Source organism: Lycium barbarum, chromosome 2, assembly GCF_019175385.1.
Source record: "Lycium barbarum isolate Lr01 chromosome 2, ASM1917538v2, whole genome shotgun sequence".
In the NCBI taxonomy this organism is placed as follows: domain Eukaryota; kingdom Viridiplantae; phylum Streptophyta; class Magnoliopsida; order Solanales; family Solanaceae; genus Lycium; species Lycium barbarum.
The window spans coordinates 115,856,158-115,881,598 of record NC_083338.1 but is presented as its reverse complement, the minus strand read 5'-3'; the positions used below and the strand labels follow the sequence as shown (position 1 = coordinate 115,881,598).

Below are 25,441 nucleotides of genomic sequence, written 5' to 3'. Positions count from 1 at the left end.
TCAATCTTGCAATCCATGTTTATTACCACACACAAATACTCCCAAGCCATTCATACTTCAAATACTCAACCATGCTATATAGCTAGCAACACTTCGACATAGCCTATTGCCACAAACATAGTCTCACCTCGAAAATATCATCACTTCGACTTTCAACTGTAGAGATTTCCTCTTATTAATCAACTCTATCCTATTTATTCAAGGATGCTATGAAACCACACATCTACATTGCGAATCTCCTCCCCATGCATCTTATCACATCAGTCATCTGAAATATGTACCTCAGTGTTTGCCAATCTCAAAGCCCCACGACACTTGTCATAACACTAGTCAAATTCCACAGACTTCTCTCCAAGCATACTCGACAATTACACCCTATCCGAACGATGCACACCATAATCCATACCCGACTCAAGCAATACCTATAAAGACTTAATTATCCGTTAAAAATTTCAATATGCCACCCCTTTTTCACCCTACACGTTATTCAGAAAGTCATCATAAACCTTTTGGTATCTGTCCTTTAAGGGAAGCAGTTTGTTCTTCAAATATAATTATTCATGCGGCAATAAAAATAATCCATAATTTAAGTATAATGTTTATAAAAAAATAATACTTTACTGGGTTTTAGTTAGTATAAAAGCTACATCGATGATTGAATCCTCGCAAGTCTCTAAGTAAGTGTTTACAAATACTTTGCCATCTGTCAAGTGTGGAGTTTTTAATCCTCATAAGTTATATTTTAGTGGTAACAAAAATAATGTATAATATAAATATGAAACTCACAAAAGCATTACTTAATTTTAAGGGAGAAAATGACATAAATGGTCCCTTAAGTATGCACTCAACAGTTTTGGTCCTTTTAAGTTGGCCAAAAGTTAACACTTTTAGTCTCCGGCAAAATATTCATCGAACCTTGGAACTATGAAAAAAAGAAGAGAAAATTAGCTAAAACTCACATTTTATAAAAAAGAAGAAGGGAAATTAGGATAGTTAAGGACTAGTTTGAGCATACCCTCGTAGTGAGATGGTCATTAACACAAATTAATCCACAATTAATTACCCACCATCCTTGCCTTAAAAAGCCGGTGCTTTGGCTTCCTTGTTTTGCCACCTCTTTTCTGCTTCCTTGTTCTGCTTCTTTCAACAATGCCCACTTCTTCAACGGAATTCTAGGGTTTCAATCATTCCCATTTTTCCAACTTAAATTTCATCTACATTTCTCTAATAATCATCTCTCTAACTGATCACCGGTAATGTCCCTATCCATTTCTCAACTTAATTTTGCTTTTTACACATTTCAATTTCAGTTATACGCGTTTTTTGTTGAAGCCTAACTCATCAATTGTTTTCTCAATTTCATAATTATACAGCTTTTATTATAATATTTACGCCACGTAGCCAATTATACAGCATTGTACCGGGCGGGAACCATTATACATAAACTATCAACCTTGTATAATGGTGTTGTGTTTATACACGAATATGAGTTCAATCGGGTGTTTGTACTCAAAAGTATGGGCTACGTGGTGTAAATATTCTCAAAAATAGACATAGACCGTAATTTTCCCATATATTTATATCGCTATATATATACACACTTGGGTAAATATGTATATAATTTGATATTTTGAGATTTATCTATTTAGGAAATTTGTGGTTGAAGATGTTAGGTAAAAACTGAACTCTTCCACTGTTTGTCCAAATGTTTTCACTTGCCAATTTATGTGTGATTTTTGTAGTGGCATTGTGCCATATAATTCAACGCGCAATTCATGATCAATGTAATTGACATACCAGTCTTCTGAGTACTCATTGATTTTTATTTGCTTTTGCATTAACATAGTGCTACATATCAGGACATGCATTTTGAGTTCCTTTATGAAAAAGGGACCTTTTCCACTTTTTTGTTGTTGGATAAGTGAAACATTTCATCATGGATACTTGTGGCGTTTTATTGGATAAATTTTGATAATTTAAGTTCTAGTTTTGCCTGAAATTAACTTTTGCAGAGTATTACTTGGGATAGGTTCCCATAGTTGACAACCAACCTAACATGGAATAACAATGATGAATCCTTCGAATACTCGACAGAGGGGAATGTATATAGTTTGTATAACCAACTCCAACTAATTTGGGACTGACGAAGTGATTGATGATTGGATCTGGGAAAACTTCCTCAATTTTACCACATATACTCTAATTTTTACGGTCGTTACTCTCATCTAAGTTTTTTTAACTCATAAACAGATATCCTATGACGTGTTCTTAATGAATTTGACAAAGAATTTACATCTCCTTTATAAATGGTCCAATACCCTAACATGTCTACAGATTGATGATATTACCTTTACATTCTAAGGAAAATTTCGATAAAGTTCTTAATCAGAAGTTTGCTTGTTATTATGACCTTCCACACTTGATGCCTTCTCTTTGTTAACCATTTCCTTTGTGTTTTACATTTTCATGATGAGAACTTTGAAGGCTTGCGTTATTTATAGAGTGGAAGATGTTAGGCTGCTTAGTTATCTATGCTAATGAAGGTCCAATCTTTTGTTCATGTTAAGTCAAGACAAGAGCTTTAGCCTGATACCCATGAATGCAATATGAGTTTAAGATCTTTCAACTATTAAGTGTCCTCAAGTTCAGATCTTTTGATGCCATAATTTTCTTTACTTATATATGTGTGTACAATGCAACTAATGATGATGAAAAAGACTTGTTATTCACTTTAATTATTTACTTATTCAAATAAGAAAAGTAGGAGACTTGGAAGTCTAAGGGGCCTAAGAGTGCTTACAGCAGCAATGAGGTGTAAGACCCCTATTTGAAGTCTTACTGTGCTCTTTATTCTGCATGTAGTATTTTTTTGTCCTTCCATTACGTCAAGAATTATAGGTTGTTCACTTAGTACATAACTTAATCAGACATAGAGCCTGTTTGGATTGGCTTATTTTAGGTGCTTTTAAGCCAAAATAGCTTTTAAGCACTTTAGTTTTCTAGTATAACATTCTTCAAATTTACTGGAAATTTATCTTTTCGAATTGTAGATTTTCAAGAACTTGATGGTATGTCCTCTTGGAAGTGGGAGAATGGAAGCCTTGACAAGGCTTCTTGTAGCTGGAAATATCCAACAAACAGCTTCAGGTGAATAATAGAACTCAATTCAGACAGTTTATGTGTTTATGTCCATTTAATTGTGCCCTATCATGTTAGCAATAAATCTTGACCTGGTCTGGTGTACTCCTCATTGTCTTATATCCTTCTATTTTCTTTTCCCACTATTTTTTTTACTTTTGTTCATTGACATATTTTACCTTTGTTTCTCACTGTATTCTTTCCTTCACAGAGGAAGCAGGCCGCCATAAATTAGCTGCTCAGTACATTCAAAGAGAATTGAGAGAGGCAGATGAAGCAAATTTGATTGATGAAGAAGGTATTTATGTTCTCTAAATTTTGCACCTCTCAGTGTAGAAAGCATCGAGGTTTCAGGTGTATCAATCAGTTTACCATTTAATGCATCTATATTTGCTCTTATTGTTCAATTACCTTGACATGCTCTTCTTGCAGATATGCACGTGTTTGGTTTGAGGCCACTTACAGATCCTTTGCATTTGGTAAGGTCCAAAAAGTGCACCTGTTAAATCTTTGATTAAGATCGTTCTACTTGTTGATACCTTCGCAAAAGTTTTATTGCTAGACAAGTTTTCTTACAATAATTGCTTCACATTTGTGTTTGTAAAAGAGTATTGGCTTTCTTCTGTCTATGTCAATATTCAGAAAACATGAAAAATAGAATGATAACGATATAAATGCAGTGCCATACATGTTTTCATTAACCTCGTATACAGCTACATAAGCTTTATATGCAGGGCTGTGCATGGACTATCATAAGTTTTAAGGCAAAAATTACTTATCAAAAAGAAGAATTAAGGCAGAATTGGGTTACAAGTAGTTGTACTGCAACTTAGAACTCAGCTATGACTTTCGTCTGAATGTGTCTGGGAAGAAACTGCTGCATAAAACACATCCTTCAGCATCTACTATGATAATTATTCATCTTATATGGAATAAAAGATCAGACAAATTAAGGTTGACCTTATACTTCGTGGTTTTACTTGTAAAAGGTAGAACCAAAAAAAAAAAAACACACACACACACACACAACTGTGCATGCTTTGTTGAGAATTAGTCGAACTAGTGAGTTCCTTTAGACTTTGATGTCTTGATTGAGTTCACACTCAAGATATTAGGTATTATAAATTTTTGAGTTTAGAAATGGGAGATGGTATTTCATAACTATGAAGTGCGAATAAATTGAAGATATTTTTTGGCTGCTGCCATTATAAAAAATTAGACCTTTAAATTTAGAGGAGGTGGAGCTATATATGTTAATATGAAGTTATAGCTGTAACTCCATTAGGGAGACAAAATTCTTTTTATCATTCAATAAATTAGGCCTCAATTCCAAAATAGTTCGTGTTGACTATATGAATCCTCAGCAGCCGGTTCTTATTCAAGTCCACAATACTAAAAAGCTTTGTCTTACGACAAATTAGGGTTCTCGAAATTTCATATTTATCCCTACACTAATATTGAAGTCTCTAACCAGATTAAAAAGACTTTGGGAAGTAATAGACTTTGTATAAGTATAACAATGACTAAGCTATTTTTCCACTTGTGGTATCGTTTATATAGATCCTTTGCTTCCATCTTGTGTTCTGACTTTAATTAGTCTGCCTTCTTAGGAAGTCTTTTCTAACAATTTTGCTTTTGTTTTTCTCCTTGAAAGGGGATGATGTCTTTTCTAAATATTCCCAACAATATGATTTTATGTCTACCTTATTCCATTTTAGCGCCTTCAATCATCATAATGGATTACAACAACAACAACAACAACAACAACCCAGTGAAATCCCACAACGTGGGGTCTGGGGAGGGTAGAGTGTACGCAGACCTTACTCCTACCAAGGTAGGATGGCTGTTTCCGAGAGACCCTCGACTCAATAAAAACATAAAAAGAGGTCAGATACGGCTAAGAGATTCAAAGCGATATGGAAATGAAGTAACGCAAGCGACACAGATAACATAGAATAATCAAAGCACAGGAAATAACAGATAATAGCATAATAGCATAAATTAGAGCACAAGAAATTATACTACGATAATGCGACTATTAATAAGGCAGGGTAATGAGACTATCTACTAGCCTTCTACCCTAATATGGGTCCTCCAAACCCTCCTATCTAAGGTCATGTCCTCGGTAAGCTGTAACTGCGCCATGTCGTGTCTAATTACCTCTCCCCAATACTTCTTTGGCCTACCCCTACCTCGTCTGAAACCATCCATGGCCAACCTCTCACACCTCCGCACTGGGGCATCCGTGTCTCTCCTCTTCACATGGATTAGAAAAGTTAAATTATTGCTCCTTAACCAATAGCCCTATTAGCAAAGGCGTGGGGACTTTTATTGCTAGACTTAGTTGGAGTTGAAATTTGAGACTTTTGGTTTTTGTTTTGGTTTTAGAAACCAATTTTTTTTTTGTTGTTGTTGGAGAACAATTAGAGTGTAGGATGTTAGTGTTGGTTTCTCTTTTGGGAAAAGATATTAAAGTGATAAAACATGTTTTAGGCTTTCCTATAGATGAGATTAATTCATTAGAACCAACTAATTTTTTCCTTTTCTTTCGCTATTGAAAGGTGTTTACAATATAAATACCTGCACGCGCATACACACGCGTATTATATATATATATATAGGTTGAAAAAGGTCATTTTTCCCAGAAAAAGCAAACATCATGAAAAAGTGGGTTTGGGGTTTGGACCAGAATGTGGCAACAGTTTATGATACTCTTTCGTTCCACCATGACAGGCGGGGTCCACATTGTTTTGTTTGCTGAAAGCATCTTTGTTTTTTAGAGCATCACATGTTGTGCAAAGGGATCCTTGATGACCATGCTAGTAAAAAGTTGTATCTAGACATTGTAACTGGATGAGAATATGTTTGATTCTCCAAATGCTAATATTTCAATTTTATGCCATTTTGATTACCAATCTAATTTTCAACATTATGTTATCCCTTTTTAGTACGCCTCTCCCATATGCATAATGATAGGCCGACTTTGACTAGCGTAAACTTTAGGAATTAGACATTTAAGTAGTATATCGTGTTGGCCATCCCAAAAATAGTATTTCGTTGGTTTTGATGTTTAATTATTTAAAATACTAGTTGGTAAGGATAAAAAATGAAGTAGTTAGTTAAAATGATGTGTGTCAAATTTGAAATTAATATAGAGTTGAAATAGTTTATAATAATATAACTTTGACTTATTGGAGGAACAAGTTTTCATTTCAACAAATAGGACAAGTTTCTTTTTTGCGGCATAGTGAAAGTAAGCCAGTCTTATTGGAATGGTCAACGGAGGGAGTGCCAATTAACTCTCTCAAAACCCTTCCGTTTGTTACTTTGTCTCATTGTGGCAGTATTTTCTTTAATTTTGGTCTCCTTCCTAGCATATTCCTCAAGTTTAGCAGCAAACAATTTACTCTCACCTGGTGAAGGACATATGGTTGGTCATCTATTAGGAACTTTCTCCTTTAGAAGATTTAACACTGATAAAAACAATATTTAACGTATAATCAGGTAATGATAAACTCAAAAGGACTTACATGATTACTTGCGTGATGATAATTCACAATGCACTGCATTCATAGTTTTGCGGAAAAATTGATTCTTGAATATTTGTTCTTAAGGTATGTTGCAATGCTTGTAAGAAGCCAATAAAGGCCAGCCAATACGTCGCCCATGCAGGTTTTTCCCCTTTTTAATAACTTAAAACATCTCGTGTTCTAGTGTCGTAGTTATATATCAGTTGCTATGCATAGTTTTATTTTGGCACTTAAATAGACACTTCTTCCTTCTGTTTACATTTCCATGGACTTATCATACTTGGAAATAACTTAACACATGATAAACTATTGGATAACTAGTCCCAAAATCATTATCTGCCTCAAGCATTTCTTCTTTAAGACAGCAGAAATGTGTATCTTTTAGAGTAACTCCATAATGCCATTCTTAGTGCAACACTAATTATGTACTGGATATTTTTGGGGATTCTTCATTTCTTTTATAAATCATGTTCTGGTTTTCTTGTATGTCTGCAATTGCTTTATAATCTCGAACTGACTACTTTTTATATAGTTCCAGATACATATCAAGTCGTGAAACTAGTTTTGGAGACATTTCATATATGAGATATGTGAAGTTTTTTGTCCATCTTTTCTAAAAGCAAAGCTTAAAATGTCCTTATCAAAAAAGAAGAAGAAGAACCAGAGCTTAAAATGTAAGAGAGAGGATACTTTTCTAGTTAAAGCTAAGACAGAGGATACTTTTCTAGTTAATTATGTTTTAACACATGTGAGCCTGGTACTTTTTCTTGGGGTTAAGCCTGTTGAAGTACTTGTTTCAAATTGATAGTGGTCCGACTTGAACCTAACACGTTTGCTTACACTAACATCATGTGAAAGAAACGGAGCATCGAACCCAAAACCTTAGAGTTATGAGTGGAGCAGCCCCAGAATATCACACACCCTTTTGGAGACCCTCACTCAAGTTTATTCTTAATACTCTCCTTAATACTTTTCTCTGGAGCCGAGGGTCTTTCGGAAACAGTCTCTCTACCTCCCAAAGGTAGGGGTAAGGTCTGCATACACTCTACCCTCCCCAGGCCCCACTTGTGGGTTACACTGGGTATGTTGTTGTTGTTGTTGTACACTCCTGGGTTACACTGGGTATGTTGTTGTTGTTGTTGTACTCTCCTGCATGTGTATCCAGGTTCTAGTGATTACATGCGGATTGATTTTTTTCCGAAGAAAAAGTGGTTCAACAGGTTAAGAGTGTGAGTCCTGAAGCCTTTGGAGACCCTTTGCCAATTTAGGACAAGTGTTTTCTCCAAAAGCTTGTGTGACTAATTGTATTGAGTTCTCTAACCACCTCATCTAAAAGCTTCAAATTGTCAGAGATGATACTTTTATTTATTTAATTATGTCTTAACACTCTCTCAGTACGTGTTTGATTATTTTCTTTCTTTATTTATTTCTTGGGTTAAACATGTGGAAATCCTTTTTTGTTAATGGGCGGTGGTGAGAGTTAAATCTAGGACTTTTTCCTGCTGCGATACTATATGAAAGAATCTGAGCATCTAAGTCAAAACCTTAAGGCTATGAGTGGAATACCCAGAACATTATAAACCCCCTTGGAGACTTCTACCTTATTTTGTCTTGAAGGGAACTTCCGTTTCCTAAATGAATTGTAGTAACTGTCTACGACGACAAAAAAGAATGTCTCATCATCTGAAAACATTCTAGCAGAGACCTATTCTGAAAAAAGAGAAGCGGGTGGAGGGGGGGGGGGGTGTGATCACGATGATATGTGGGACCATAATTTGTCTAAGTGCTACTGAGAGTCAATTTATTCTTCTGCTTTTATATATAACTAAGTCTCTGTTAATAGACAGGCGGTACTTATTGTCCTATCCCTTTTTAACTAGTTGCACAAGGTGGCCTGTGTCCATCTCTCCTTACCATCTCAATTTTTTTCTCGTTTTAACATTATACATGTTCAGTTATATTTTATTTTAAATCTCGTTTTGATGTGTTGATTTTCTATTTGAGCTTTCAAGCTTGACTAAGACCATCTTGACATGCTAATTGCCTATGTTCTGAGAACAAATGTCATATTGTCCTGCCCTAGTTCGTTAGTAGAAAATGTAGAAACCTCTGGTGTTTGAGACATAACCCAAATTATTGAATAATGTAAAAAACGGGTCCAAATAGAGCAAAATTGATAGTGATAATTTATATGCCGACCTCAGTTTCAAAAAAGATAATTTATATGCCGACCCTAACTAACTCGGGATTGAGATGTAGTAGTAGTTGTAGCATTAGTTCATATTGTGTTTTCTTCCTCATTGTTGGCCTGTGACAGAAACTTGATGAATCAGAAGTTTCTCTCCAATGCTTCTCCTTAAATTTTTTGACGTATAAACAGTATGTTCCTATTTCCTCATCGACTAATCAACCCTGTTATTTGGGTGGTTGGTGTATGCTGAAAGACCCTTAAAATTGCCGAACAGGTTGAGTCTTTGCACAATACATATTAACTTTTCCAAAGTTCAAAAAGATATAATCACCATACCTGAGTTTAGTCTGGAAAGTGATGACCAGCCTTAAAACTACTCTTTATTTTGCCTTCTCTAGTCCATCTTGTTTAACATGTACAATTTTATCTTTTCAGAGCTTTGTAAGTCATTAGACTCTGCAGAAGAAACTGTTTTGGAGGTCAATGATGGTACCGTGCACAAGAAACGTCCGAGGAAAGAGAGAAAAAAGTCACTAACTGCAAACTCTAGTATCCTTTCCCTATATGAACATTGTTTTTGTTGTCTTATGCTCTTGAAGAAAAGTTTATGAGGTCATTGCTGCAGTTCTCTATAAGCTGAGATCTGTTGACATACTTTAAGTTGGTGTTATGGTGTATAACTTCTCTTATTGCTTAATTATGATTTGCCATCTTTAATTTCCTATAGACAAACCTATAACAGTCAGAAAGAGAGCAAAACTTGAATTGTTAGATAATGGTTTTGGTGCATCATCATGCTGTTCGGAGGAGCATCATTCAACTGTTTCATTTCCTGATTATAAAAGTATCATCCTCTTTTGTGCTCATGTTCCTTGTTTTCCTCATGATTCTTGTAGTCTTGTTCCTTAAAATACTGACAATTCATAGGATTTAGCTTAACTGTTCAACCCATTTGTTTTACATTCAACTAGACATTTCCTTTGTATTGTTATTACGTTCCTGACATTGTTTAATGAATTAAATGCAAAGTTTCATTGACAAGTTTATACTCCCTTATTCTATTTTATATAACACTATTTCCTTTTCAATTTTTTCCAAAAAGAAATGACACCTTTCTAATGGAAACTCTTTAACTTTTAACTTCTCATTTTACCGTCAGTGACATGCTCTTATATCCTACAGAAATGTCATGACATCCTTTCACAAGTTTTAAGGGTACTTTTGGTATGTGCCAAAAGTCTTTCTTAAATTCCGTGTCTAGTCAAACACCATGAAACAGAGGGATTGTTTTTTTTTTTTTTATTATTTTTTTATTTTTATTTTTTAATTCAATGCTTGGACAAAAGGTTCCCCTTTTAATGCTTCGATGTAGGTAAGTTACTCGGACTCGGGTGCAGGTGTCCGATACGGGCGCGGATCTGGATGTCGGATCCTTCATGATCTAAATTTTAAGATTCGGGAATACGGATCCAGTTATGGATACGGGTGCGGGGATTCGGCTAAGAAAATTCAAATATCTAAAAATAGAGTTATAAAACCTAAATTATGGAATATTATGTGGAAAACTTGAGGAAAAACTATTGATCAAGAGGAGAATCCCCGAAGGAGATAAAAGGAAACAGAGTGACATAGAAATTTTTGTATACAAGGTATTCCATTTTCTTCAATTTCACCTTAGCTCTAGTTTTGATTAAAGAAATCATTGAATCTGTCCAGAATTTCTACGTCGATTTCGGTCAAAGTATTCAAAATCAGTTGACCAGATTGGGTACGGATCCGACAACCACACCCATGTCGTGTCGACACGGGTGCGGCACCGAAAGTGAAGAGTCCGAGTAACATGAGGGTTATGAAACTTTAGTTCTGGGAGCTTCTAAGGGGTGCCTCACCAAATGAAAATGATAAAGAAGTTACCCGCTTGTCGCTCTATATTGCCTTACTGCGTTTCCGTGCAGTCAAAGGAGCTTGATATTTAGTAATTTTGCAAAAGCTACATCTTCATATGGTTCTTATGCTGGTTGCCTGGTTTATTTTTTTACAACTGCAGGAATTTCATCACCCTTAAATGTGGCCACCATGAGAAATAGTTCCATGGTTAATCCTGGACCTCAAGATTGCTCAGAAGGTGCAATCTTGCGCCAAGAAGAACGTTCTAAGATGTATGCACTTATCGCTTGATGTAAATGTCATGCATTTTTCCTCCCTCTTTCAGAATGCATAATTCCAACTGCCTTGTAATTTTTAGTTATTACAGACATTTGGAATCAAACAGTTGTTACATTGGAGTATATTATGTGCTATCTAGTGATGGGTATATTATGTGCTATCTGTTGATGGGTAAACCCATCAAACCTATTGATGATAGCTCATACGTGAAGAGAATGCAGTATTACTATTTCACTTTGAAGATTGAGATATATGCTTGTTTTATAGGGTAGTTTTGGTCGGTTTAAATTACCAGTTGATTAGTTTTTATATAATATAGACATACATGCACCGTAAAAATCATATAAAGGTCCAATTAAGTGGTTAATTTCTTTGAACTGTCTTGGAAAATGAAGATCCTTTTTCTTGATTTCATTAATTAATGGCATTTTTCTTCATCTTGTAGGATAATTGCGGGAAATCGGCAGCTATTAGCTGATTTTGGTGCTGCAAATGGTGTTACTAAGAGTTGGTCTGCAAATTCCAGAGAAGCTATTCCCTGTAAGGCCAGATTTATATTTCTTCATAAAGTTACTTCCTGTGTAGTTATGAAAATATTTGTACTTCCTTTTTTTGGTTTTAGCAAAGGGAAAAAAAATCGACTTCTTTTCAACACTCACCGTTCTTTATTGTACCAGAACATATCTTGTCAGGCTTTACTTTGTGCATATTGTGTGGAAACGTTTGATTCAAAATTTGCATCCTCGAACTTTTTGAGTGGTACAGGAGTACTTCCTGTGGTATATTTGGAGTTCATTTCTTTGTGTGCCTTATCCTTTGGATGAAGGGGCGCAAAAACTAGATATTACCTCTTGAAGGGTGTCAACATAGTTAGCTAGCACATGGGAAGAATAATCTGGCTATTTAAAACCATTTCTCTGAAATTTTTAATCCTCTTTCAGGAGAAAATAGAGGGCGTTTGTTTTGGGCTTTGCTTCTCATTGTTAAAAGTGGCTGATCTATAGCTTCCATTGTGAAGTTTCAGGTGAAGAGCCTCAAGAAAGGTCAACTGCTGGCAGTGACAATATTGGTAGTCGTGCTGTTGCAGTTAAAATTCCAACTCAAGTCCAAATGATTTGTTCAAAGGCTGAAGGTAGTAGTCGCATCTTTCCTTCAGTTGCTCATAGCTACCCTGATTTTTCATTTTAGAAAGACAAAGTCCTAAACTTTTGTAGTCAAAAGAATTTCCAAGGTCACCTTTTTTATGCTCATGGTGATTTATTCTTTGAGTAATTTTCTACATTGTCTTTTTCTTAACTTCTAAAGCTAATGTTTACATGGTACTGCTTGTGTGCTGTTGACCTCCAGATATTCCACATCCCCTTGCAACTAAGATGTACTATTCTCAAAGACAACTTCGTCTGAGATCAGCTCTCAGCTATCTGTATCATGAGGCATCATGTAATGACAGTGGCTGCGAGTTTGCCTGTCAAAAGGTATTAAAAACTAATGTGATGCCAGCGGAGATGTTGTGCAATAGGAACAACTCCGATATGCAAAGTAATTACCAGCAGGAGAAGGTTTGCCAGATTCTGCTTTGTGTTTTATTTGGTCACACCTTATATATCCTCATTGATTGTATTGTCACAGTTTCTTGAATTCTTTTCCCTTGAGATAATATTTGACTTTTTCTTTTTCTCTCGGAAGAGATAGTTATATTTGCTTCATCCTCTGGCAGTTAGGGCTAATTTCTATGCTGGATAATTATCATTCATTAAATTTATGCATCAAAATTGTTTGTGGTACTAGTTGGAAAATGTGGTAAGTTACTTAGTTTACTTCCTATTTTTCTAGGAGTCGTTTATTCCTGTCAGAGTCTTTTAGTAGAAAATATAGAGAACTTCTAGTAATTGTTATTTTTATTGGATTTGAGATGAGGTCAAATGGAGCGATATGGTTCGTGAGAATTCATGTAGCCAACCCCAACTTGTTAGGGATTAAGGCGTAGTAGTTGTTACTAAAGTTTACTTCCTATTGAAAATCCTGTAATGCTGACATAATATGAATGAATCATATTCTAGTGCGTCTTATCTTCTTCAGTGCTAAAACTCCCTTTTAAGTTCCTATTGATGTGTGCGCCTGATTTCTGTCTGCCTCACAGAAAATCAGGGTGTCATCTGCATAAAGCAAATGAGAAACGTTGACAGTGGTCCTTCCTCCACATCAAAGCCATTCAGCCACTGCATCTCCTTGGCTTTGTCCAGCAAACCGTAGTTCCTTTTTGTGCTTCTCGCCTTTAAGAACCGTGATCTCCATTTAGAGATGGTAGAGCCAGATGAATTTATCTTAATTTAGCATGTAATAGATTGTTACTTATTGCACGTCCTCCTCCTTCAATAAGTGCAGACTATGCCACCTCTTGATCTTTAGATGTCAGATTGCTAATTATTTCCTGGAGATGCACTGACAAGGAGGAAAACTATCGAATGCTTAATCCAAAAAAAAAAAAAAAAAAAAAAAAAGAGAGAGGATGAAAACCATGGATTATTATTACCAAAATGGCTGTAAATGTGTAGTTACCGAAAATTGGGATTTATAATTATATTAGAAGGCAGTGTTATCTTTTGCAGCATGTTCTTGCAGGTTTCCCCAAGTAATAAATTCATCCTCGCATCTTTCTTCATCAATTAGGGTGGGAACGCCAATGTTTTAAAAGGCGTTTCCGCCTTTCCGGGGCGAGGCACAAGTCCCAACATTCGGGGCGTTCGCTTAGGCGTAAGTCCCAACGTGTTGGGTGTTCATTTGGAGCGTAAGCCCAGAGAACTTTTCTAAATTGGAGCCAAAATTGCTTAATAAATTCTCTTTTTAATACTTAAATGCTCAAAAAATAACTCATAGGAAATTCTCAAACCAAAAAATAAAAAAATAAAAAATTCAAAAGTCAAAGGTCTCTTCTAATTGGTTGTCCTAATTTCACAATTCTTTCTTTTTGTTGTTTACTGGGTAACTAATCTCGTTGGCCCTTTATCTGCAAGCGCAAACTACAAAGAGCTTTGACCTCCAATACTTGCTCTGCTGCTTCCACGCTTGCAGCTTCCTTCTTTATACTTTATTTTCATCAAGTTTTTTCTTTGTTCTCTATAATTTATTCCGTTCAAGTTAGTTTTTGAATTTAGAATTTCTTCTAGTGTCAATTAGTTTAGATATTGTTCTGAAGTCTCTATTCCAAAAAAACATATTCTATTTATATTGTAATGAGTATTTATGATTTTTTTTTCTGGTTTAGGTTTTCAAATAATAACTGTCTTATAGTCAATAACAACAACATAATACCCAATGTAATCCCACAAGTGGGGTCTGGGGAGGGTGATGTGTACGCAGACCTTAACCCTCTACCTTGTGAAGGTAGAGAGGCTGTTTCGGATAGACCCTCGGCTCAAGTAAAGCATTTCAAAGCAGGTTTGAAAAGGAAATAAGCACAATAAATGTCAAGACTAAATCGATAAACAGTTTGAGATGTTTGGTTTGCCAAGTCTTACTCCACATGGTCCATCCAAATGTCAAACATCAAAGCAAACATAATTATCCCCCACCCCGACCCACAAAAAAGAGAAAGAGACCACTAGCAACAGAATTACCTCACAGTAGCCGACACAGGGATTATGCCGAGCATTGCCGGTAAGTAAACGTCTTAAAGCATTTCTTCCATCCTCATCTAGAGTATCATTCTTACGTCTTTAAGTATGTTTTATCATAGTGATGTTATAGGTGTAATGCATCTTTATGTCTTTCACTTTTCCAAGTAAGAGTAAAAATTCATTTATAATGTTCGTGTAGATATTCGCATGTTTATTATATATATACATTTTTCTAAAATCTTAATGTATTTTTTACATTTTTATATATTAATTTTATTAATTTGTACAATATTAAATATTAAATATCCATGGGGTTTACGCCTCGCCCCGTATTAGACAAAACGCCTCGCTTCACGGCCACGCCTTTTAAAACACTGGGGAACGCTTCATTGAGCCTGTCGAAAATGATTAAATTTAAGTCTTCTGCTAATAGCTTTTCCGGGTTCTTTTAATCGCGGTGATGATTGTTTTATCCTGATAACAATTTCTATCTTTGTCAGTTCCAGGATGTAAAACATTTCTACAGCTTCTTATCCAGTTTTACCTGGTCCTTGTTCTATCCCCTAGACTAAAAACCTCAATTCAATTCTATTTCCTATAGCTTGGCTTTGGAGGATGTTTGAGGTTGTCGTTATTACTCGTCTTATGGGTGCAATGTCTCTTTTTCTTCCCTTTTCTGGTGTAGAAGTTGTGTTGAATTGGGACATATTCGAAACACAGTTGCAGATATTCTTTTTCAGAGCCGAGATAATTAGTCCTCAAGTCAAAATACTGATTGAATCGCATTGGTGAGGATAACCTCTTACCCTTTGAGAAGTGTTGTCATCAGTTCTTTGGTGAGTAGTTGAATGAGGCTTCTGTTTGCTTTCTTTCTCAGTATGGTTAAATTTGAAAGTTTAATCACAAGAATGCTATAGCGAACGGGGGTTTAATTTGCTATATTTTGCAGTGGTTTTATGAACTCTCATGTGTAAGGTCTTCCTTTTTGGTGCATATATCTGTGAGTGGAATGCCTCAAACCTTTACTTCTGGTGCTTGTCTGAACAATAAAGGATATCTTTTTTGAGATATTACTGATCTTTGTATTCGTAGCAATTCATGTAGCTGAGTCCAAGTAGTTTGGGATTATGTTGTAGTTGATTTATTGATATTGGTATTCATATAGCCAACCCCAACTAGATGGGGATTGAGGCATAGTTGATTTTTATCGATCTTGGTCATTTTTCTGGTGGCTAATGCTAATGTTGGTTTGTGGGACAGGCACATGATCCTTCCTTTCCGTTGGTCGAAAAGCCAAATTTACTTCAAATGGTTGAATCGGGGGGATGTCCACCACCTATGAACATCGCATCCCAGTTTACTGTGAATAATGTCCTAACACACACCTCCATTGCCAATAGTGGAAGCAACTATAATTCGAATTGTTATTCATTTGCAGGCCACTCAGGTATATGTCTGTCCATGTCTTTGCATGGGTGCTATATCATATCCAGGTCTGTTTTCAATAATTAGGTCTCAGAGGGATAATAGATTTTCTATTCCATCCACAATATACCTCTCAAATTGCGTAAGAAAGCAAAAAGTGGTGTTGCAGTTGAAGAGGAATATTTCTGCCTTGTCATAACTAGGTTGCTTGGTTAGATAACGAAGTTATAGAGAATTTACTCTGTGGTGTTAAATTGCTCTTGAATTCCCCCTGGAATTGTACTCTCTAGTACGGACAACGTTGTGTTAGGAGTTGCAATTTATCGTGGCTATCTGAAATGATTAGAGTAAGCTAAGGCCTCTCTATTTTTTGGCGTCACTAACGAATACCATGTTTTTGTAGGCAAGCAGCTACAACCTATGCAGCAGACTGAGGGAAATAGTGCAGCTGTACAGAATTACTGAAGGAACTTTTTTTGTAGAGGAAAGCCAAACCTCCTTTCCTCTTCACTTTGTAAGGTAGGATACATCCGCTGACTGACCATGCTAAATGGTGGGACTAGTCCATCCTAAGCTTCTCCACGAGATTCGAGAGTCGGCTCCATCACAGAAGAGGGTATGCTAGATTTTCCTTTGATTTAAATTTTGGTACATGAAGGTTTCTTTCTCTGACTCAGAAAACTAATTGCCAACTGTACATGATCTTTCATACAAAAACACCCTTGAGAATGCAGACCCTAGTGACTCATCAAGATATTTCAGATATCCTTTGGGATAATCATTTTGTACAAAGAACGCCAATTACTAATGATATTCACTTTTGTTAGTGTCCATAGTCTTGGAAAATCCTGTGAAGTATCATGACAGTCTTATATTTCCTAGAGATTTCATTTTTGTTTTGGCTTTATTTAGATGTTCAATCTGCCATAATTTGAAAAAAGGAAATACCAACTCGCTATTGGGATTTTTTTGGTTGATACAATTGACAAGTTTGGGTCTTTAAGTTCCTTAGTAGTCAATAAGTGGCAGCCTATCAGTGGGTCAATTTGGAATCCAGCTGCCATGGATACTCATCTTTTATATTGCTAATATCGGATGTTTGGTGGTAAGTGGCTTTGTGCTGCTATGCAAAAACAAATGATTTGTTCTAGTGGAAGATAGAATTATTCTTTCTGTTTATAATGCTATTCGGAGTCTCAAATTATTATGATAATGATAGATATACAGACGTGTTTCATTTCCCCTAAAGGTCATTTCCTGGAATTGCGTTTGTAGACGTGGTGAAAAAGAGGGCAAACAGAAAAATGAGATACTAAAAAGAAATCCGTTTATTTAGAATTACGTCACTGGAGTTTGTACTACAATCTATTCATAACACTCCTAAAAACAGATGATTCTTTGGATTTCTGTGTATTTGCCTCAACGGCTTCTAGACCAATCTTTGCCTTCTAGGATGGTGGCGTCTATTTTGACACGGTCAAATCAACTGAACTTTGATTGACATCTTAAAAGTGCATCTTTATTACTATTTGTTATAAGGAGAATTACATTACAATATAGAGGAATATCGACAATTTAATTTTAGAAGATGAATTATTTAGTCCAAGTTAGCTCCGAGAATTGATTAAGCATAACCTCATAATGTCAAAGAAAATTAAATTGGAGGAAGTACCCATCAAGATGTTCAATTCTTAAAGAAAAAGACGCTACGATTCTGTACTGGCTGTTATGGCCTAGGCGTAGATATTTTCTATTGCCTCCCCTGCCCTACTTGCCCATAGACTGATATTTAAGTGGATAATACTCAAAATATCTACTTGAAGACGCAAAGATTTTTATGGTAGTAAGCAATACCCATTTGACAATTTTTATATCTCACATGCAGGAATAGAAAAGTTTGAATGGGATTGAAAACTACCAAACAAGTAGAGACCTAAGGATAAGTAAGAACCCATAACTAGATCTAGTTGCCGTTTGTTTAATCTACTACAACATTTATTTGTTCATTTTACTAAATTTTAAATATCATTATTCATCAAGCCTACAAAATCAACAACCAATATTGGTAAGGACCTCACCAGTAAACCTACTTTCGTATTTGAAAAAGAAGAAGTAAAAGTCAACAAGGGACAGTCCAGTCCAAAGGATTTTGCGGTGTACAATTTACAATCCAATTGAGACTCCTATTCCTATCTAACTACGAGAAAATAAGAAAAAGGACAGAAATATAATTTCTTTTAAAAAGTTAGAGGCGACGTGTAGTAATTTTCATGTATAAATTTACTTTATGATTGCACCAAAATAACTAAGTAATTATTTGAAACAAAAAAAGAGTCATTCGGATTTGTAACAAAACTAAATTGAATGACCATCCATTAAATTAACCTATCATTCAATATTACATATTTTGAATGGCATTCATCCGATATAAATCTATAAAATAATAATTTGAAATTCCCTTAGAGGCTCACGAACTTATTTGCTTAAGAGCTTTGTCTTTTAGCAATGAAATATTAAGTTTTTTGTTCATGAGTAGAACAAAAAAGGAAAGTGGTTGAGTAGAGAAGAACTGTAGCATTTATCTTATTATCTCATTGATTAAAAAGTTGTTGCATATACTGATATACACATGAACTTCTAGTGTTTATATTAATGTTTAGTTATTCTTTAAAGTGGATTTGTCCAAATGAAAGTTTGGTAAAGGAATAGGAAATATCCGAGACACGTCGTGCCAACTATAAGTTTGATGGGTTTGGCCAAAAACAAAAAAAAACAAAAAAAATTAAATACTTCACATGAAAATGAAAGGGAAGAAAAGGGTGCCGAATCTTGTGCTAATGACATAGTTATGATATCACCACCCACTTGAAAAGTGAAAATTCCAGGAATCTTTGTTTGGAGAATATCTAGCTTTTTCTCTTTACACTTCACACGACCCTTGTTTACTTTTATGGAGATTGTAGATCCAGGTGGAAAGCTCCATCCCTTCGTTTTTTATTAAAAAAATGCTTTCCTTTATTCAGCTGAAGTGCACTTACTTCACTTTCCTCACGGTTTTATCCATCTTTCATTTTTTTAACCTTTTGGAGTATTCATAATAAGACAATGATAATCGACATATAATGGTTCTGTTTTGTTTGCATATGTTCTCTGAATACAAGGAATTTAGGCTTCTAGTTACCTCTCTCAACATATTATTATCATCAAGTCCGTGATTTGATGGAAGTGCATAGGGAATGTTAAAACGTATTTTCTTTAAAATAATCAAGTTCATGGGGTCAGGCAATTACCTTAAAATGGCAATCAACATTACATAATCTTTTCTTGGTATATGTAACCTAAGTTTTGGGTTGAGTCCTGCGATGAAATTGTTTTTGGTAAGGAGTGTTTTATCGTAAAATGAGATTTTTCGGAGCGATTTCAGATTAATCAGATTTAAAAGTGGAATCGGCCATTAGGTTTAAGATTTAAGCTCTATCGATTTAATATTTAAGATTCATCGGCCATTAGGTTTAAGATTTAAGCTCTATCGATTTAATATTTAAGATTCTTCGCATGGGTTCAGACCTACCATTAATTTGTTGTAATTATAATGAATTTTTACATATAAATTTGTATTTTCGTCGAAAATACTAAATTTAAATAAATGCATGGCTACAACGCTGCATCCGCTTCTACCAAGCACTAGTGGGAAGACAAAAATAATAATATTAGAGCTATGAGATCGACGTGTCTACATCACTAGGTCCTTTTGTTCTCTCTTTTATCCTTTCTTTAGTTTAGCACTCTAGTTGTGGTCGTTTGGTACGCGGATAAAATTATTCTAGTATTATAATTTCAGGATTATAATTTTAAGATTAATTTATCTCATCTAACAGGTTAATGGGATAAGGTGGGATATCTCATCTTTAATTATGGGCTTCCTTTTATACTTTATTTGGAAAAAGATATAAATTTATGCTGATATAATTTTATACCTTCTACCAAACATGGTACAAAATTAATCCCAAAGTTAATGCTGGGATATCTCACCTTATATCGTGTACCAAACAACCTAAAGGATTCACGACAAAAATCAAACGAGAAGACATCATTCGGATACAAATGCAACCTAGCAAGTAAAGTTGTGAGTCAATGCTTGCTTAATGAGACTTGAGAGACTAGACAAATAGTTTAAATTAAAGACAGTTCAATTCAACCCCCTAAATCAGAAAATTATGTGGTGTAAATAAAGTAATTTTTTTTTTTTTTGAAAGTATATAAATTGTTAAATTCTTTGGACAAAACTGATATTTCTAGTGTAGTTGCGCGCAAAGGATGCTTAAAAGAATTACATCATTATATAGTGTATTTGTCCAAATATCGATGTAGTGTCTATATAATCATATAATTTTGATTGTGTCAAGTGAGAAATTAGAAGTTATGCATTTAGGTTGTTAGCAGTTTCATATTAATTGGTAGTATCAACCAAGTTTTGTTCGAAATCCGTTAATCTTTGGTGGACCTACTAAAGATTTCTTCCAACTCCATGTTTGCTAAAACAAATCAATATATGAGAAACGTAATCCAAAAGAAAAAATATTTCTTGAAGAAATGGGTCGGTAGGGGAATTAATTTTTTTTACTTCAACGAAGTAATTGGGAGATAGAGTAAACAAAGAAACTGATATGGTTTGAGATTTTTATTGCAAAAGATAGTGTTGTACACGTATATTTAAAGTTTTTTATAGCAAATAATATTGTTTTTGTTTACTGAGTGAACCACAGAAGATATTTAGAGTTTTAATTTTACAACTTAACAAAATAAGAACTATGAGAAGAAACCTCTAATTAGCCAAAACATGATGGAAGAATAAGGAATTATTTGTAAATACAGATCGATGCAATGCGATTGGTGCTAATACACCACAATATTAAAAGATAAATATATGCACACGCATCTTGTTAAAAGAATTTTGAAAGCTTTTATTTGTTGTGTCAGCATCTAATACTACAAGGAAATATTCGATTTAGTACTCCATGTGTTTCAATTTACGTATCTTTTGTTTTTTAGTCTATTTAAAAAAAAAAAAACAGATTAATATAATTGGTAACTCTTTAATAAGTATGTAATACAAACACTCCACATACCACAAGATTTAAATGATATTTCAGTATGGTATATATCTTCTGCTTAAGACTCCAAAATTTAAAAATCTCGCTTATTTTTTAAAATTTTATGCCTAAACACATAAAATGAAATCGAGGGAATAATACTTGCATCTATTAATGAAAATTTAGAATCCATAGATCCAAATATGTTAGGGGTAGGCAAATCTAGGATTTTTGAAACATGGATTCCAAAAAAAGAAGGAAAAAATGTATTAACTGGGGTTTAATCCCTATACCTCTAGGTAAATAACTCAATATTCAACCAAGTGCATCATTTAGCTTTTTTATAGCATGGGTTCTAGCACATAGTATTATACTAATTTTAGAAAATATATACATAAAATTCCTAATTTGGCGTAGAAACCATATATTCACGTGTCTCACTTTTTGCACCAGAAATCGGCCTTGCTGATACTTCCTTTTGTTTGTTATTGACACACTAAATCCAGACTATTGACTAGAGAAGAACAAGTACAAGGAGAAAGCAAAGCTGCAAATAACAATTATGGGATATTTTATAAAAAATATACAACTTTTGAAAATATTTACATCACATTAGGCCAATATACAATATTATATTTAGGGGAAAGCAATATGCATAATGTATCAATCTTGTATAAAGTGTATAATAATATATACAAATTATTTATAAATAAATATGTTGAAAAACTGGTGTTTAAACACAAAATATGAGCCGCCTGACGTGAATATTCTGAAAAATAGAGATTGAGCGTAATTTTCCCTTATTATTTTGTGCGTGTCTTTTACGGTTGGAGAAGATAAGTGGGCCAGCCATTCTGCAACATACGGCCCATGGACCAAAAGGCATCTTCCTCCGTGCGCTGCGAATTCAATTCCCTTTCATGGGCCCACACCCTGTAACTGTTGTGGGCCCATTCCATCATCCTCAACCAACTAGCTGCCTTTTCTCATTAATTAATTAAAAAAACTAGGAAAAGAAAAGATGACGAAAACAAGAAAATATTTTTTGTATTCGACATATTTTGCTTCATTTTTTTTTCTTACCCAGTATCCGCTACCCACATTGAAATCCTACTATATTCGGATTCGCGTCGGGTAAAATCCATTTCTAAGAGTAGTTATCCTACTAAGAATTTTTTCATACCTAGGGCTCGAACCCGAGACTTCCAGTTAAGGGATGAGAAGCTCCACGTTTGGTGATCAATTTTCTTCACTTTAGATATTCAATAGGCACTACTTTAATTAAATGCCAAGATAAATAGATTTGATAAATTTAAGGGACCGTCTATATCTTCGGCGATAGAAAGAAGAAAATGTAGAAAATAAAAGGATGAGGAAAACAAGAAACTAAGTTTTGTAGCACTGTATTTATTTTGACATAAATAATATGGAGTTAGACAACAGCTTGCTCGATGTGCCCTTTTGACTTCGGCCACACACATAGTAAATGATGAAACATATTGATTTCCAGAAATAGGGAATGAAAAGAAATACTATGAAAGGTTTAGCTGGACATCGATATTTGGGAGCTACTGAGATCGTGACATTACATTTCAAATTATAACCAGTTAAGCAAGTTGTGTAAACATGATTTTTGTATTCTACAAAATTACGTCCATACTTGGCTTTATTTATCGTCTATTAAATGATAATTATTTGTAAAGGTGTTGTATACGGTAAAAACCGGATGCGAGGCAAACCGGTGGAGCGAGAGGGCCGACTGATCTGCCTTCTTCGTCATTCGAACGACCAAGCCCGGTGACCCGAGCATTCGCGGCTGTTGGACCGAGTAGCCGTTGGTCCGTGTGCCGTTGGTCTGAGTAGCCGTTGGTCCGTGTGGCCGTTGGTCCGAGTAGCCGTTGGTCCGTGTGGCCGTTGGTCCGAGTAGCCGTTGGTCCGGGTGGCCGTTGCACGCGGGTCAAGCGCCAGTAACGTCCTGTCCTGGTCAACTACCCACCATGCGTGTGTCAGACGACGCCGTCAGTCTAATCCCACCAAATCCGTGCAGAGTTGTCCTTATTGCTATTATTTTATTAGCTCACATCATATGAGACCCATGGAGGTCACACTATAAATAGAGCACATCCCCCTCCTTTGTAAGGGCTGGCTTCCTGGGATCAACAACATTTTTGTACTAGAAGATATATACAAATCTCTCTCTCAATATTAGATTTTGGTCCGGAATCATTGTGTTCATCTCTATTACTTGTTCAAACAAATAATACTTATATGTTAGTAGATGTATAAATCCACAGTGGTCCCCTAAGCATCATCGTTTTCTTCACATCTTAACCATACGAATCTTGTATCCATCAAATATATCGAGATTCAAACACATATCCTATACCCGCGTACAAATTCAATTGATTTACCAAATTCGGGGTAAACAGGTGTGATATGTTCTATGTTAAGCAATTGGGATTTAGTCTCCAAATACAATCGAAAGAGTTTTATGTTACTCCTTTGACAAATTAGAGCAGAACAATCGTGAATTCGTAGAAACGAAAATCGATTTTGTAAAAGAGAAAATTTAATGTGAATTTTTGGAATAAACGCGTGTGACATTATTTCTATGGATTATTCAAAACGAGTAGCTCAGCAACCTCATTCACCGTTTTGACCAATTTAATAAGTATATTTAATTATAGACAACTAGTCCTTAAAGGAGGACAAATACAGCTAATAATTCGGTCCTTAGGGTTAGACTTCTGACCACTTTAATATATTTAAATTCTTACCAAATAGTTTTTTAAATTATTAACCTCATGCATATTTGATCTTTTTTTTTTTTTTTTTTTTTGTGTGTGTCGGATCACATGGTCACATTGCTAAAGGCCTCATATGCTACATTAATTTTTAATTTATTCACTAATTGTATATTCAAGTAGAAATCTTATCGAGTTCTCTTTCTTTTTTCAAAAAAATTAAATTGCAACAATATGTTATATTCTTGATTTTTCCCTCCAATCTTCCCCGCTCTTAAGAAAAATTGTTGTCGTTCTTGCCAAAAATGGAAAAGATGTAGTAGTAGCTAGTATGATATTTTCTTTATTTAGATTTTTGTGACCTGGAAGAAAAATTGTTCACACTTTTAAGTAAAAATACAAGAGGGAGGAAATAGTAAGCTTTTTCCCGATATGTGAACTAATGGAAGTCTTAACTATATATTGTGCAAATTAAAAGAAGATATAATTGGAAGTCCAAGTCACAATAAAAGGTAACATCACTTCACAAATGTCATTTGAAAAAATATTTTAGTTTTAGGATAATTTAGATACCCAATATAATAGTAGAAAATTGCTTCTTCCATCCCATGATCCATGATGTCAATATTGCCAGCTGAATTAAAATGAAGCTCCTAATAATTATTTTAATCATAAAAAAGTAGGACGAAATTGCCGTAAATTACTATAGAGAAGTATCTCAGTCTTAAAGCCTGTTTGGATGGACTTAAAAAAAGCAGCTTATAAGTCAAAAAAAAAATTGGGGTAGCCCAACTTATTTTTTCGGCTTATAAGCTGTTTTCAGCTTATAAACTGCTTTAGATAAGCTAAGTCAAACGGGCTCAATTATTTTTTTGGGCTTATTTTAGCACAAAATGACTTATAAGGTGGTCAGCCAAGCACTCAAAAAAGCTGAAAACAACTTATAAGCCAATCCAAACGGGCTCCTATTCTAGTTGTCGAGTCTTTGAAAAATTATATCTTGATTATTAATGTTCAATGCGAAAACTTGCCATTTTCTCATAAATTACGTAAAAGAGAAGCTAATATTACTACCAATTTATTATATTTATGGATTTGCATTGGAACAATATTATAAATTATTAATGTTTGACCTATAGCGTACAAGTTCGGACAATGAAATCAACTGCTGATACTCAGTGGCGGAGCCACATAGGGTCGAGGGCATTAATTTTAATGTATATACATGGTTAAAATTATTTTTTATGTATACATAGTAGATGTTGAACTCCTTTGACTTCTTTGTATGTTTATTTTTTTATATTTTGAACCCTTTAGTAAAAATTCTGGCTCCGTCACTGCTGATACTTGTGTTGGGACAGGTTGCGTGTATTATATCCTTGACATGTGTTAGAGTTCAATCACATAGTTAGATATTGTTAGAATTCAATTACACATTAGATATTTGGGCCTAGTCATTCTGGGCTGACTTGTATTATATTTATCATTGTATATACTTATTGGGTCAGTCTTTGTTAGTTGGACTGAGTAAGTTTTC

At 34.7% G+C, this 25,441-nt stretch overlaps 1 protein-coding gene across 6 annotated transcripts; it reads left to right on the top strand.

Moving 5' to 3' along the window:
- The first annotated feature begins 1,003 nt into the window (after positions 1-1,003).
- Positions 1,004-16,900, top strand: LOC132626856 (uncharacterized). 6 transcript variants are annotated; one of them, XR_009577685.1, is made up of 14 exons: positions 1,004-1,253; positions 3,051-3,147; positions 3,350-3,436; positions 3,571-3,617; positions 6,753-6,810; positions 9,295-9,408; positions 9,587-9,703; positions 10,907-11,018; positions 11,471-11,565; positions 12,044-12,157; positions 12,373-12,584; positions 15,328-15,478; positions 15,592-15,642; positions 15,903-16,041. XR_009577685.1 is itself a non-coding variant. In XM_060341872.1 (13 exons), exons 2-13 carry the CDS (start codon positions 3,066-3,068, stop codon positions 16,530-16,532), a joined length of 1,203 nt encoding a protein of 400 aa, XP_060197855.1. In that variant the 5' UTR covers positions 1,007-1,253; positions 3,051-3,065; the 3' UTR covers positions 16,533-16,900. The 6 variants fall into 6 exon arrangements, 3 of the variants coding, with proteins under 3 accessions (XP_060197855.1, XP_060197854.1, XP_060197853.1); XR_009577684.1 differs by lacking the exon at positions 15,592-15,642 and having other exon boundaries at positions 15,903-16,040; XR_009577686.1 differs by lacking the exon at positions 15,592-15,642 and having other exon boundaries at positions 15,328-15,430; positions 15,903-16,035.
- The last annotated feature ends 8,541 nt before the right edge of the window (positions 16,901-25,441 follow it).

Bases quoted from the DNA above. Each gene is read 5' to 3' on its own strand.
- LOC132626856 (XM_060341870.1), top strand. From the start codon at position 3,066: ATGGTATGTCCTCTTGGAAGTGGGAGAATGGAAGCCTTGACAAGGCTT. The intron at 3,148-3,349 runs GTGAATAATAGA...TTTCCTTCACAG, and splicing joins TATCCAACAAACAGCTTCAG to AGGAAGCAGGCCGCCATAAA. The intron at 12,158-12,372 runs GTAGTAGTCGCA...GTTGACCTCCAG, and splicing joins GATTTGTTCAAAGGCTGAAG to ATATTCCACATCCCCTTGCA.